Below are 14,627 nucleotides of genomic sequence, written 5' to 3'. Positions count from 1 at the left end.
CTCATCCAAAGAGCACTATACTTTTCATGGATTCGATACATACTAATGGGATTTTATTGCAATTAACAGTGTAGTCCTATGCTCTATATCTAAACATATCTTTTCATATTGGTTACTTCCTCAGGTGCCCCTGGACTTAGAGGATACCAAGGTAAGTGGGACCCCCCCCTTCCCCCCACAAAGAGCACTGTCTCATCAGCGACTGTCTTGAGGAAATTAGGTATCACCTCCATACCAACAAGTTATTTGGACTGCTTTCTATCGACAGCTCTGGTGGGCATTCCTATAGTCAGCACGCCAATTGCACGCTCATTTGAGGCTTGACATGTCTTTGGCGCTGTGTTGTGTGAGAAAGCTACATATTTTAGAGTACAGTAGTGTATCTCTAGGTCTGGGGACATCGGTCTTATGATCATGCTGTTTAAATGAATCATCTTGTTGATGTGTCACACAGTGCAGGCAGATAGATATGTGGCAAAGGACATATTAACACTAACAGGGATGTAAACTCATTTGCACACGAGAAAATTTCTGTGATTTTTAAGTCACTCATGAAATATTTTTTATTTTTGTTCGTTGAATTTCTGTTTCAACAAAAGTAGGGGGAAAGGGCTTGAAATTATTGGAATAACTTTAAGAGACAGTACAATTATAATGTCTTATAAATATAACATACAGACTTATAACCGTATAATAAATAGTGTGGTGGAATTAGTGTGGAGTTAATCTTTTTTAATTTATTGAAAATAACGTAAGAATTCTTATGACCACGATAAATAGGAATTCAGTTTTTTGGTAATTAGTTATTATTCATCATTCACCATGGAAAATGTGTTTTTGATGGCCTCACCGTGAACAGAGTTTTTACATTTGTTAAAACGCTTTTATAACTTAGGTGAAAATGTCACATTCATCCTGTTCACTGACAGTTTGAATGGCGAGACTGAGCTGAATGAGTGGGTTTGGGCAGGGGTTTATGCTGGCCTTTTCTAGGACAAACTGAAATCAATTAGTTTGAACCGGTCCAAACCCACTGCAAGGTCACCTTGTCTGGATACTTCACATTTAAGTGGTTGGCTTGCATTAAAACAAGGTTTTTCATGTTGCCCTGAAATAGTCACTGATCTACTTTTTGAATGCAATTTTCCACTTTTTCCCCTGGCCTCAATTGATTTGGCCACTTTTAACCAGCTGTTAAATAGATTATTTCAGAAATTAAGAATGAACTACAAGCTTTTTTATTTGAACCATCAGTAAAAGTATGTTTTTGATTCTAACTAAATGTCCTTACCAGTAATAACCAACAGTAAACAGTACATCTCTATCTGGCGTAACCACTGTCCTTCATCCCTGTGCCCTACGTTCTCTTGTAGGAGAGCCAGGCCAGCCAGGTCTACAAGGAAGCCCAGGACTACCAGGTGGCTTGGAACGAGGTGAGACTAAACAAAGTTCTTTCAGACAATGCTCCAGATGTTTACATGATATGATCCTCAGTGACATCCTGTGAACTTACAAGGAACTAAACAACAGTCAACAATAATTTTGTCCTGGGACTTTCACCCAGAATTCTATTAACTAGTTACATAAATGTCTTGAATGATATAAACAGGTCCTGACACGGTCTCCAGTGATGTCCTATGAAATTAAAGGAGACTACACAAAGGTCACAATGAGAATGTTTCTTTGGGACTATAAAGCAACTTCTAATGGACAATTAAAATAATTGAGTCTAATGTCTAAATATTTCTATATATTCCCTGTAAGTTCCTAAGTATTTCTTGATATTGTCCTGATATGGATCTTAAGAACTTACAGGGAACTAGACAAAGGTCTTCCAGGGAACATTTGATATCCTTAACTGAACAGTAATGTTCATGTGGTGAGTGTGTCCTACATACAGTGGGGAGAACAAGTATTTGATACACTGCCGGTTTTGCAGGTTTTCCTACTTACAAAGCATGTAGAGGTCTGACATTTTTATCATAGGTACACTTCAACAACAAAAATCCAGAAAATCACATTGTATGATTTTTAAATAATTAATTTGCATGACATAAGTGTTTGATCACCTACCAACCAGTAAGAATTCCGGCTCTCACAGACCTGTTAGTTTTTCTTTAAGAAGTCCTCCTGTTCTCCACTCATTACATGTATTAACTGCACCTGTTTGAACTCGTTACCTGTATAAAAGGCACCTGTCCACACACTCAATCAAACAGACTCCAACCTCTCCACAATGGCCAAGACCAGAGAGCTGTGTAAGGACATCAGAGATAAAATTGTAGACCTGCACAAGGCTGGGATGGGGTACAGGACAATAGGCAAGCAGCTTGGTGAGAAGGCAACAACTGTTGGCGCAATTATTAGAAAATGGGAGAAGTTCAAGATGACGGTCAATCTCCCTCGGTCTGGGGCTCCATGCAAGATCTCACCTCATGGGGCATCAATGATCATGAGGAAGGTGAGGGATCATCCCAGAACTACTCGGCAGGACCTGGTCAATGACCTGAAGAGAGCTGGGACCACAGTCTCAAAGAAAACCATTAGTAACACACTACGCCGTCATGGATTAAAATCCTGCAGCGCACGCGGGTCCCCTGCTCAAGCCCGCGCATGTCCAGGCCTGTCTGAAGTTTGCCAATGACCATCTGGATGATGCAGAGGAGGAATGGGAGAAGGTCATTTGGTCTGATAAGACAAAAATAGAGCTTTTTGATCTAAACTCCACTCGCTGTGTTTGGAGGAAGAAGAAGAAGGATGAGTACAACCCCAAGAACACCATCCCAATCTTGAAGCATGGAGGTGGAAACATTATTCTTTGGGGATGCTTTTCTGCAAAGGGGACAGGACGACTGCACCGTATTTAGGGGAGGATGGATGGGGCCATGTATCGCGAGATCTTGGCCAACAACCTCCTTCCTTCAGTAAGAGCATTGAAGATGGGTCGTGGCTGGGTCTTCCAGCATGACAATGACCCGAAACACACAGCCAGGGCAACTAAGGAGTGGCTGAACCTGAACCCAATACAAAATCTTTGGAGGGAGCTGAAAGTCCGTATTGCCCAGCGACAGCCCCGAAACCTGAAGGATCTGGAGAAGGTCTGTATGAACATGTGGGCCAAAATCCCTGCTGCAGTGTGTGCAAACCTGGTCAAGAACTACAGGAAACTTATGATCTCTGTAATTGCAAACAAATATTTCTGTACCAAATATTAAGTTCTGCTTTTCTGATGTATCAAATACTTATGTCATGCAATAAACTGCAAATTAATTACTTAAAAATCATACAATGTGATTTTCTGGATTTCTGTTTTAGATTCCGTCACTCACAGTTGAAGAGTACCTATGTTAAAAATTACAGACTTCTACATACTTTGTAAGTGGGAAAACTTGCAATATCGGCAGTGTATCAAATACTTGTTCTCCCCACTGTAGGTCCTGCCATGGTTCTTAGTGACGCCCTGTGAACTTACAGACAACTGCACCCATGTTCCAATGTTTCCTTGTGACAATCATGTAACTTCCAAAGGACTATTAAAATAAATGTTTTGAGAAAACAGGTATGTTTCTCAGTGAAGTCCTGGGAACTTAAAATTTCCAGTGGACTTATAACATGAAAGTACAAAGAAAATATGATCTATTTAAAGGCATTCCAGAGAAGGTTCCCAACTTGGTAAGCTACACAGTGGCTGTGTTTTCTGGGATTGATTTACAGTTATTCAGTGTGTACAATGGAGCCAAATCCAAAAATTGTTACGTGCAGAAAATCTGAATACAAACCACAGAGATGTGCTTGAATCTTTGCTTTGCTATTTTATTAGTGTCATCATACAGTGGATCACAGGGGCCACCAGGGCCCCCAGGGGCTCCAGGGATACCTGGACCACAGGGACCCAAAGGTATACAATAAACATTTGGTTAATTAGGAACAAAATACTGTACAGCCTGTACAGTTCTGAAGGTTGTGGTACATGTAAATGTGATAGATCCAGTCAAGTTGTTCTTCTCATATCCCAGGCGAAAATGGAATTCCTGGTTCTCCTGGTCTTCCTGGCACTCCAAGAGGTGAACACACAAACAATTTGTATTCCACTTAAAACATTAAACAAACATCGATAAAGATTTAACCGAAGTTTATAAAGCAATATGCTCTACTTTCATCAGATAATATCACAAATGTGTATATATAATTAAAACGACTGTCTAATTGCATACTCTCTGACAGGTGCGGTAGTGGCAAGCCAAGGGCTCCAAGGGCCTCCTGGCCCACCAGGTTCTCCCGGTCACCCAGGCACCCCAGGAATAGCCTCTCATTCTGATCTACGTCAGTATGTCAATGATTATCTCCAAAGTAAGTCTTCAAAGCGTTCCACAATAATTCATTAAGTAGGAATTCCCACCTAAAGTAAATGAGAGAGCCAGTGTATTTTGAGAGCAGGGTCTTCCACACTGCTGAAGAATTAACATTCTACAGTGTGGTCATGGTCATGTATAACAATAATTTTGACTGCAATGGCTAGCAGAAGAAATCTCATTAACCTGCTGTGATTGTAGTTGCACATTTTACATGCGCATCAGTAACAAAATACTTTACATTTTAAAGCATGTCATGGCTATCTAAACCAGTTTCACACTTATGGGAGTTTGAATGCCGTTAGCATTGGCAGCATTTTCTACCACCATCAACAAAACACTGAACAATGGAATGTGTTGTGGAGTGGCTGGAACCTTTTCCCCTCCAAAGAATTAGTGCTCAGTCACATTAAGACGCGATGTTGGTGTTTCCTTATTTTGGCATTGTAAATGTCTGTTCTACTTGTCTTTTTCAGGTAACGCTAAGAGCATATCCACTGGTCTACCTGGTCCCCGTGGCCCCCCTGGGCCCCCGGGAGCCCCCGGATCTTCTAGCTCTGTGGAGGACATATCCTCTCGTGTCATCGCATATCTGCAGCGTAAGAAGATAACCATCCACTTTTTGGTTTTGTTTTGTTGTTACTCCAGTGGAAGGGCCTGACGATTTTGTTGTCTCGTCTAAGGCTCAGGATCGGGCTTTGGCGGTGGTGCACCGGGTCTTCCAGGCCCTCCAGGACCTCCTGGGGCCTCTAGCTCAATGTCTGTCAACGACCTCATTGTCCTTCTACAAAGTGAGCACTTACTTTACTAAGTCCTTCAGCAGACTCTAATCCACTGCAACGTACAGCTGATTAATTGACTGATTCCTTGGCTCAGGGGATGATGTACGGCGATACGTGATGGGCCCACCTGGACCCCAAGGGCCGGCAGGACCAGCAGCCAGAGGAGGCAGTACAGCAAGCTACGATCCACAGGAAGTGGCCACCTACGTCTTCAGAATGATGAATGGTATGTAGGGACAGCTGCCGCAAAAAACACAGACATGACAGGTAACTGTAATTTTGATAAAACTGCTAACGGACCAGGCTCCAATCTTAACCCTTCATGGTTGGCGTTATTTCAGAGCGTGGAATTGTTGGTGGGCAGTCTGGACCTCCGGGTCCACCCGGGCCACCAGGGTTACCTGGTTCACCCAGCGGTGTTGTTGGCATCTCCTCACTGATGCAAAGTAAGACATCACTCTCTGGGGTTTATGGGTTTCTCCTGGGTTTATGATCATCAAAACATCTTAACTGCTTCCTCCTCTTCCTCAGATTCAGAGTTCCGTGCAATGATTGCACGCTCTGCCGGAGCCCCTGGTCCTCCTGGTTCTCCAGGGATCCAGGGACCCCCAGGCCCCCCTGGTACCCCAGGAAGATCATCATCTGGGGGATCAGGGAGTTTAAGGATAGAAGACATCCAGCACTACATTCACAGTGAGTCTGGTTCACCATAGATGTTTTCCATCCTTTTGTTTCCGGTAGGAACAGAACATTAGGTGTATGAGTTTGATTTCTTGAACATTGGGTGCGTTTATTTCTTGTCTTAGGTTCTGGGATCAGTGGTCCTCCAGGCCCACCTGGCCCCCCAGGCCCTCAGGGGCAACCAGGAAATTCTCAGGGAGTGCTCTCCTATGGAGATAGCAGAAGCATTGGAAACTACCAGCGAGAAAGCATCCGCACAGAAGTCCAGACGTACCTCAGCAGTGAGTAAATCTCTCCAACTAGAATTGCCTCCTCACACCCAGCAAAATAAATCTGTCATTTTTATTTACCTTACATAAATGTGTTATTATTATTATTTTTAAAGTGTTATTGTATGTACGCCAAGATTATACATTCATTGAAGAGGAAAACATTAATTGCCAAGAGAAGAAACATGAACCTGCGAATGTTTAACACATTGTTTAATTTTAAGTAGATGTTTAAACATTCCTTAAACTTTCTCTGTTTGTGATGTTATGTATTTTAGCACACACCTTTGTTACAAACCTGAAGCAAGGAGGGTTGTAATAATATTTCTGAACAGATAGCAGTGTTTTGCTAACAATCTTGTTTTCTTCTAGGTGACAATATTAGGCGATCCTTCATTGGCGCACCAGGTCCGGCTGGGTTACGAGGTCCCCCAGGTCAAAAAGGAGACCGTGGAGAACCTGGTTACATCCAGGGTGGTGTTCAGAATTTCCCACAGAGCTATGCCCAGGGTGACCCACGGTACTATTCTGAGCTTGAGCGGCGTAAGAGTGAAAATGTGAGATTGACTGAGGCAATAGACTACTCCAAAGTTGCCCTCAGAGTCTCAGACTACATCAGGGGTGAGTGAATAACTGCCAATGGTACATTTATGGAGTTGTAACATTTCTGGTACAAATAAAACAGTATATAAACAGCCTGTCTTCTGCTCCTCCAGACCAGGGCTTACTGCAAGACGTCTTGCATCAGGGTCACCAGCAAGGAGGCTCCTGGGTAACCCATGGCCCTCCAGGGCCCCCAGGGCCACCTGGACCCCCTGGGTACAGCCGTGTCATTGGCTCTTACGGCAACGTGACTGCTGACCTCATGGACTTTTTCAGAAGTAAGATTTCGGTTACGTTCTCTGTTTGGTTTAACACTGCAATGTCAGGTATGTTTACCCAGAGATATTGCTGAGCTTTGTTGTTAAAAAAATATTTGCTGGAACGCTACGCAGCATTGCCTCCCATCCTTTGACATTGTGACTACTGCTCTAGCCCACGGCACTATTGTTGGACCTCCTGGGAGAACGGGACAGAAAGGAGACATGGGGTATCCCGGGCCCAAAGGAGACAGAGGTACAATAGTCATACAACATGGTTATGCATTTGAATTCAGCATCCTGCAAAGGGTTTGAAATCCAATGAGGCTGGCCTCCTGTGGCTGCTGGTAGGACTGACACTAAGAAATGACAAAGGTATGTCATTTTTAACTGCAGGTGAGACGGGCAACCCAGGCCCTCCCGGACGGCAGGGGATACCGGGTCGGAATGGAGAGAAGGGAGAGAGAGGTAAGCGGCTCAATTCGCTTTCATCATTTGCAGTGGTTGTGAAACAAAAGACGGCTTAACAAGAGTGCTTTTTCCATTCATCACATTTCTTTCTAGGTGATGTCAGGGTTGGTCGTCGACGTCGGAGTGTCAGTGTTTAAGGTGGATTAAGCATATCTATCAGATAAAGCTTTCTTTCTATTCAGCTCTTCAGTCTGCCCTGTGCATAATCTAGTCAAAATCTCACCTTACATTACAATACGCCCTCTTGCCTTTCACATTGCACGGTTTCTGTTTGGTGTGTATGTGAATACTGTGGAATGATATGGAAATGTTATGATGGTTCTAAGGAATGCATTTAACAGTCTTAAGTACTTAGGGCCTGATATCAGATTTGAGATAAGGATTTTAAACCACTTCAATAATGTGGCAGTTTTGAGATTTCAAATTTTTTACTATCTGATTGCAACTATCATATACATGTAAAACATTTTCTATATTAGACATAGCAGATTCTGAGATTCCCAAAACACTTACCATTTCTTACATACTTGAATGAAAATACTGTTGTACTATTTAAAATATTTTAATGATATCCATGAACCTAACCAAACTATGTATTTAATATATTTATTAGATTGTTACCATCCAAATGACCCTCCAGTGTTCATGTTTTGGCAAATTACGTCCATGTTAAGTCCACTTATCTCATGTCTGATTCAGGCCAGTGTGTTGACTGCTGGTCAGTGTTCTGGTTGCACTCTTCTGATCTAGAAGTATATGATGTTTACCTTTCCAAAGCTTTTTTAACCTGAAGTAAACTTCAGGGGGAAAATATACTTTTCAAAATGATAGTGGAAGTTATAGCGCTTAGCTTACATAGCAATACAGTATTCTTCGCCCAAAACGCATTACTTGGGCACAACTGAAACAACTGTAATATTTTCTTTTTTAATAAATACGCAATGTTTAATAATTATTCACTATGTATTGAAAATTATTAGAATGTACTGTAAAAAAAGGGCACTGAAATGCACTCTGGCTGTTGACCAGGTTTTTGCACCTTTGGTAAACAGCATGAATAGCATTACATGCTGTATTTTTAGTAAAAATAAAGAAAACGGTTTACCATACAAAGTTTTATGTACAGCACATTACGTTTATTAACAAAGACTTCATATATACCTGACCTATACAATGCATATAATTACTCAGAATGTTGACGTCTCACATCAAAATGCAACAAGCTCATGAAACACTATTTCAATCCCCCACTGCATTATCCAGTAACTTGTAATCCTTTTGTGCATGTAGATGTTCAAAAAAGTTACTCCTCCATAAAAATAAACATTAAAAAACGGGATGGCGTCTTAAACTACATTTCCCACTATCCCAATGAAAATCCAGCATTCTAGATGTTATGTTATTGTGATAAAACAGCATTCACCCAGCCATCTGTTTTGTTTGGACATTTTACAGATATCACGTATCATGTATTGTTTAACCACAAACAATGTCAAAAGATTACAATGACATGTACATTGATACAACATGTATACATATTTAAAAAAAAACTGGTATTAATAAAATAGTATTACAGATAAAATTTTGAACTGAAAATAAAAGTATACAAAAACATGCAAAGTGCCACTGATTCAGTCCAGATTTGGGAAAAGGAATGGCAAACCATTGCTTGAAAGAAATAATCTAAGTACAAAATAATTATCTTTCTAACTGTAAGATACAGTCCATTACTTTATATTCTAAGATCACATAAATACTGTAGTATGATCAACTGCATATATTGTTTCAGTATAAGTATGCATGGCTGCGTTGAAACAGACAACCAAAATCTGTTGGGTTTTCTTCAACTGATTTCTACCAATCACTCCAGCTCTTTTCACTGTTTTTTCTTTTTCAGAGCTGACCTGATTGGTCGAGAGACTAATTAGTATAAACAATATCTGAATTGGGCTGCCTGTATAAATGCTAAATAATTTTTGCTATATGTGTGCCAGAATCAGAGTAACATACTAGCCACTCTGTTCAAAGTAAAGCCATAGCCTATAAGCAGGGTTGATATTTAACAGAAAAGGTAGTTGATGTAAAGACCAAACCTATGAGTCTACCCAAAACAACATCTAGTGATTTAGATCTACAGTATGGAAAGAGGCCATATTTGTTCAAATATACAGAAATGTTTGTTATAATTGATTGATTCAATAATTCAATAGCACATTATCTTTAAATAAAATACAACTCTATACATTCATACCTTGAATAAGCAATTTTTTTCTCTCTGAAAATCCACATTCCTTTGATTTATAGCTACCCATTAACAGCCTAAGAATTAATTTATGTTAGCACCATCTTATATGCATTATGTAATGTAAAGGTTTGATGGAATTTCATGGAGCAGCAGGCAACTGTTAAAATAACATTACACACAAGCCTCTCCATTCTACATGTTCACAAACTGCTCTCACAAACATCCTCTTTCACATTAAGACACATACATACACACACACACAGACCATGTTTAAATTACTTTTCAGAACCAAAGCATATTTTTTTTTATGTTCTCAAACCTGTAACCCGAAACCTAGCCTACAGCATTTGGAACAGGCAAGATTAGCAAAAAGTTTGGATGTTTTCATTACATTTTTGTGATTTTTTTCTTGAAGCAGTAGGGAAATATGTGGACACACAGTATGTAATCTCTTTAAGTAGCTAGTCATGCAGATCTCTCAGTTTTCAGTTACTTCTGTACACATAGCCTAGCTAGTGTTCGAAGTTATCAGCCTGTTAGCTAACTAGTATAACTAATCATTCTTTTTGTCAACACCAAAGCAATGTTGTCTCACCAGTAGTTATTTTAAAACGGTGCATATTGGGATTGAACTACATAAAATACATACAAATCAGTTACAAAAAAGAAAACACATAGCTGCAGTAATATTGGGTATAACCTAATTATTCACACTGGAGGCACAATGTTCAGCATTTAGCTGTTCTAAGTGATCAGCTTTTAAATGTCCAACAACTGTGCAGAGACAAAATAATGAAACTTTTACCACAGAGAAACTGCCTTATCTAGACGGTTGATTGGCCAGGTCATCCTCCTCAGGACTACATACTATTCCATGGCATTTTCTATAAAGCCGTTTAAGGAGTGAATGGTTTCTTACTCCAAATTAATGCCATTATTATATAAGAGCTGACAGTACTGTGTAGGCGAGCTTGTATGGCTGCAGTCACCACCTGTTATAAGCTGTATAAAATAAACAGAGGAAATAGGCTATATTTTACGCTGATAAATATGAGCATAATACATTTTTTACTAATACAATTTCTCAGAAGAAATAACTTTTCTCAAAAGGATAGGGGTCTTTACAATTATCACCCCAAGGGAGTGCATTAACAATGCATTTTTAAGGACATTTTAGTCTTAAAGAACTGTATCGTGGCCTTCCAAACACTGCAGTATAAAAATGAGGACACAAATGAAAAGAGAGAAATTGTTATTTACCTTCATTAATCAGGTAATTGGTACAAAAACAATGCTAAAAACAATAATTAACAGATTAAAAACCAGGTAAAAAGTGGTATACCTGCCTTGTAGACGATGCAAGTGGCTTTTCAACCTGCTCACAGAAGCCTTGGGAGGCAAAGAACAATCTACATTGGCCCCAGTTGGACAGTTACAGAGGACGATTTAGTAAGAGATCCCTTCAAATTAATTCTTAAAATAATATATATAGGAAAAGGCTCAGTGCAAGCGGAAAGTGCATACAGGACTGAAAACAAGTGTGCCAATAATTTGTAGACTTAATTTTGCAGTAAATAATTGTATAATTAGATTCACAGATGTTGATTATTTTGAATGATCATTGAAGTGCAGTACATCTTATGTTGGGAAATGTCAATAACTCATCGCACGTTTTTTTTATACAGCATTTTCCCCCTGATCTTTATCAAGGGTAACGATCATTTTGTAGTTGTCTATGTGTGCAGGCTTGTGTGAAGCCATTACATTCGGCCAAGTGCCACAGTAAATCAACGCTAGTCTCCAGTAGATAACAGCAAAAGAGGAGGTCCCCCCCACCACCCACCAGGGGGTACACAATGTATGAGCACAGTCTGTTCTTGTTCCTGAGAGAAAGCGCTGCACTGAGGAAGACTATGAGCCAGAGTTGTGCACACTAGGGATTGAGTAGAACTTGGACACTCTGCTTTGGGTCGTGGGGTTAAGGCACTCAGACTCCCCGCTCATCTTGAAAAACACTTCCTGCTCCTGAAGCTTGCGCGTGAATTCCTCCTCCAAGGCCTGCATGTGGAAGAACAAAACGTCTTTATGCATAAGTAGGCAACAAGATTCAGTTGTGGTTACATTTCTATCGGAGCAGATGGTCAGTGGGCTGTGTATTGGAAATTCACCAATTTTCTTTTTTTTTAAAAGAAGAAAAAGTACTTTTACCCATTGAGACAATCACAATGTCATATTTGGTGTGAGTATTTAGCAACTTTAGCCTGATTTAATGTTGTTTTTGCTGTTTGCTGTTTGTTTTTTAATCACCAAATAATGTTTGTATTTGTTTTACAAAAAGTGTTGCTACATTACGTTAAGGCTAACAGACCACATTCCGATTCACCACTTTTCTCCTTTTGTTTCAGTTATGGATTTAAACACAATTAAATCCATGAAATCAATGATCAGAGGGAGTTTCCACCACTATTAAATCAATAACATTCATGCAAGTACACAATTTGGGAGTGGTGCAGAAAGTTAATGTATTCTGACACTAAAGAAGGATGACATAATAGGTTGCACGGAGATCAAAATTGATTCTCTCTCTCTTACCTTCTTCCTGGGCCGAAGTTTTTCTCTCCACTCCTTTAACTCCTGGCTGTGCTCTTCATCTAGCTCCTTCAGCTTCTGAGTCTCATGTTCAATCAGGATATGGCACTTCTCATTCTGAAACACACACAACAGGAACAAGCTTGACCTACTGACACAGCAATGAATCTATAAGAACCCAGCCCCCAACACAAATAAAATATATATTCCTGTGTGGTTCTGTTGGTAGAGTATGGTGCTTGGAACGCCACAGATTGTCGGTTTGACTACCCTGGGGGAACTGGTTGGTATTGTATGCAACCACTACTGTAAGTTGCTCTGGATAAGAATGCCAGCTAAATGACTAAAGTGTAAGTGTAAAATGCAAGTTCAGGGTAACAAATCACAGTAATTGATTTAACTAATTATTTATGAATTACTTGGTGTGAAATAACACGGATATACATTATTTTTTTTATTACTAGTGCCTCCCATATCCCCCATAAATTCAGCGTCTGTAATGTCCCTCAGTCGGTTATTGAATTTCAAGCACAGATTCAAAGTTAATTTTTTTGGAAGTCAGACATTAAGTATTACTTTAAGCAGGCAGTTAATAATAAAGCTGTGGGTGATGTATTAAACCTGCTAGTCACATCACAGATAGTCTTTCTGCTGAACAAAGGTGAAGGGCAGGAATGAAACGGTTGCGGCGATGCCTGTCTTTGGCCACTGGTGATTTTAAAACAGCTGCAGTTAAATTATTGAGATAAGAGCCATTTAAGATGGGTGAACAACATTGTAGTGACTCTACAATAATTGCCGAAATTACAGAATGAAAAGAATACAAATATACATCTAAATAAAATTATACCAAAACACTTCTGCATTGTGCTTTTTCATGTGTTCAATAGATTTTTTTTTAATTATTATTCCTAAACACACATCCTACAAGGGTCTAATGTAATAATAGGAAAGATATGCAGAAGAAATCAAAATGTTGATGCAGATGTAAATTGACTCATTACTAAATTACTGCCTTGTTTTCAAGCATGGTGAAGCAAGCAAGGAAAATAGAAAGTGACCTGTTGTGCCCTTGACTAAAGCCCTATTTGGTCTTACTGTCTTTCTGGATAATATCTGCTAAATGTTGACATTGGCAAAGGCGTTTTCAGAGTTTTTCAGATAAAAAGAAAAATATTTTAGTAAAACCTGCTTCAGTTTGCTTTACAGCAGACACAGACAGAGGATTTCACATGTATGCTGATTTACAAGGTCAAATCTTTGGTTTTACCACACAACCCAGACAAAAATGTATGGTGAAAAGTAGGGCTGCCCCCTTTTCTACACACCTTTAAGTTCAGAAAGCAGTCTCCCTGAAATCTAAAGCAAATGTAGTATTTACACTATTTATAAAGTTAAATAATTTATTACAGATTACTTAAATTATAAAGCTGTTAGTAAGTGATTATTTATCACCAGCAAGCTATGGTTCCAAATGAACAGACTTGGTATTTGTAATGTGTATTTGTATTTGCTTTATTTAAGAATCTCAAATAATTATAAAATCAACCATAAAAAACATTGGGAAGGATTGGCCTACTTCTTGAGTCACTCTCCTTTTCTACTGTATTGTTTCATGCTTGTATTGGGAGTGTCACCTCTGATTGTCCTTTGGGACTGTCACCTCTGAGCCATGGCTCTCCATTATACAGTGGGGAGAACAAGTATTTGATACACTGCCGATTTTGCAGGTTTTCCTACTTACAAAGCATGTAGAGGTCTGTCATTTTTACCATAGGTACACTTCAACTGTGAGAGACGGAATCTAAAATCCAGAAAATCACATTGTATGATTTTTAAATAATTAATTTGCATTTTATTGCATGACATAAGTATTTGATCACCTACCAACCAGAAAAAAACCGGCTAAAAAGACACCTGTTCACACACTCAATTAAACAGACTGCAACCTCTCCACAATGGCCAAGACCAGAGAGCTGTGTAAGGACATCAGGGATAAAATTGTAGACCTGCACAAGGCTGGGATGGGCTACAGGACAATAGGCAAGCAGCTTGGTGAGAAGGCAACAACTGTTGGCGCAATTATTAGAAAATGGAAGAAGTTCAAGATGACGGTTCAAGATGATCTCCCTCGGTCTGGGGCTCCATGCAAGATCTCACCTCGTGGGGCATCAATGATCATGATCATACAATGTGATTTTCTGGATTTTTGTTTTAGATTCCATCACTCACAGTTCCATCACTCGGCAGTGTATCAAATACTTGTTCTCCCCACTGTATAGTTGAGAGCCATGTGACAGTCTCAGAGGACACTCAGAGGTGACACTCCCAGCTCTATGCATACGTGGGGGTAAGTGGGAAAACCTGCAAAATCGGCA

General features: G+C 39.8%; 2 protein-coding genes across 5 annotated transcripts in view; one reads left to right on the top strand and one right to left on the bottom strand.

Moving 5' to 3' along the window:
- Positions 1-9,439, top strand: part of col17a1b (collagen, type XVII, alpha 1b) — a 31,959-nt gene extending 22,520 nt beyond the window's left edge. For both annotated transcript variants that reach the window (XM_010870130.3, XM_020047415.2), the window contains exons 40-55: positions 125-151; positions 1,374-1,433; positions 3,821-3,898; positions 4,017-4,064; positions 4,225-4,350; positions 4,829-4,951; positions 5,036-5,143; positions 5,229-5,360; positions 5,476-5,580; positions 5,666-5,827; positions 5,941-6,096; positions 6,457-6,705; positions 6,801-6,965; positions 7,120-7,200; positions 7,341-7,412; positions 7,509-9,439. In XM_010870130.3, the coding sequence (XP_010868432.2) occupies positions 125-151; positions 1,374-1,433; positions 3,821-3,898; positions 4,017-4,064; positions 4,225-4,350; positions 4,829-4,951; positions 5,036-5,143; positions 5,229-5,360; positions 5,476-5,580; positions 5,666-5,827; positions 5,941-6,096; positions 6,457-6,705; positions 6,801-6,965; positions 7,120-7,200; positions 7,341-7,412; positions 7,509-7,552 (1,736 nt within the window). In that variant the 3' untranslated portion in view covers positions 7,553-9,439. The remainder of the gene's footprint in view (positions 1-124; positions 152-1,373; positions 1,434-3,820; positions 3,899-4,016; positions 4,065-4,224; positions 4,351-4,828; positions 4,952-5,035; positions 5,144-5,228; positions 5,361-5,475; positions 5,581-5,665; positions 5,828-5,940; positions 6,097-6,456; positions 6,706-6,800; positions 6,966-7,119; positions 7,201-7,340; positions 7,413-7,508) is intronic.
- slka (STE20-like kinase a) overlaps positions 8,530-14,627 on the bottom strand; it is a 27,334-nt gene continuing 21,236 nt past the window's right edge. For all 3 annotated transcript variants that reach the window (XM_010870125.5, XM_010870126.5, XM_010870127.5), the window contains 2 exons: positions 12,253-12,366; positions 8,530-11,718 (listed from right to left, as the gene is read on the bottom strand). In XM_010870125.5, the coding sequence (XP_010868427.2) occupies positions 11,572-11,718; positions 12,253-12,366 (261 nt within the window). In that variant the 3' untranslated portion in view covers positions 8,530-11,571. The remainder of the gene's footprint in view (positions 11,719-12,252; positions 12,367-14,627) is intronic.

This window comes from Esox lucius, chromosome 6, assembly GCF_011004845.1.
Source record: "Esox lucius isolate fEsoLuc1 chromosome 6, fEsoLuc1.pri, whole genome shotgun sequence".
Classification (NCBI taxonomy): Eukaryota; Metazoa; Chordata; class Actinopteri; order Esociformes; family Esocidae; genus Esox; species Esox lucius.
Note: the sequence above shows the minus strand (reverse complement) of the source record. Positions and strands in the feature narration are given on the sequence as shown.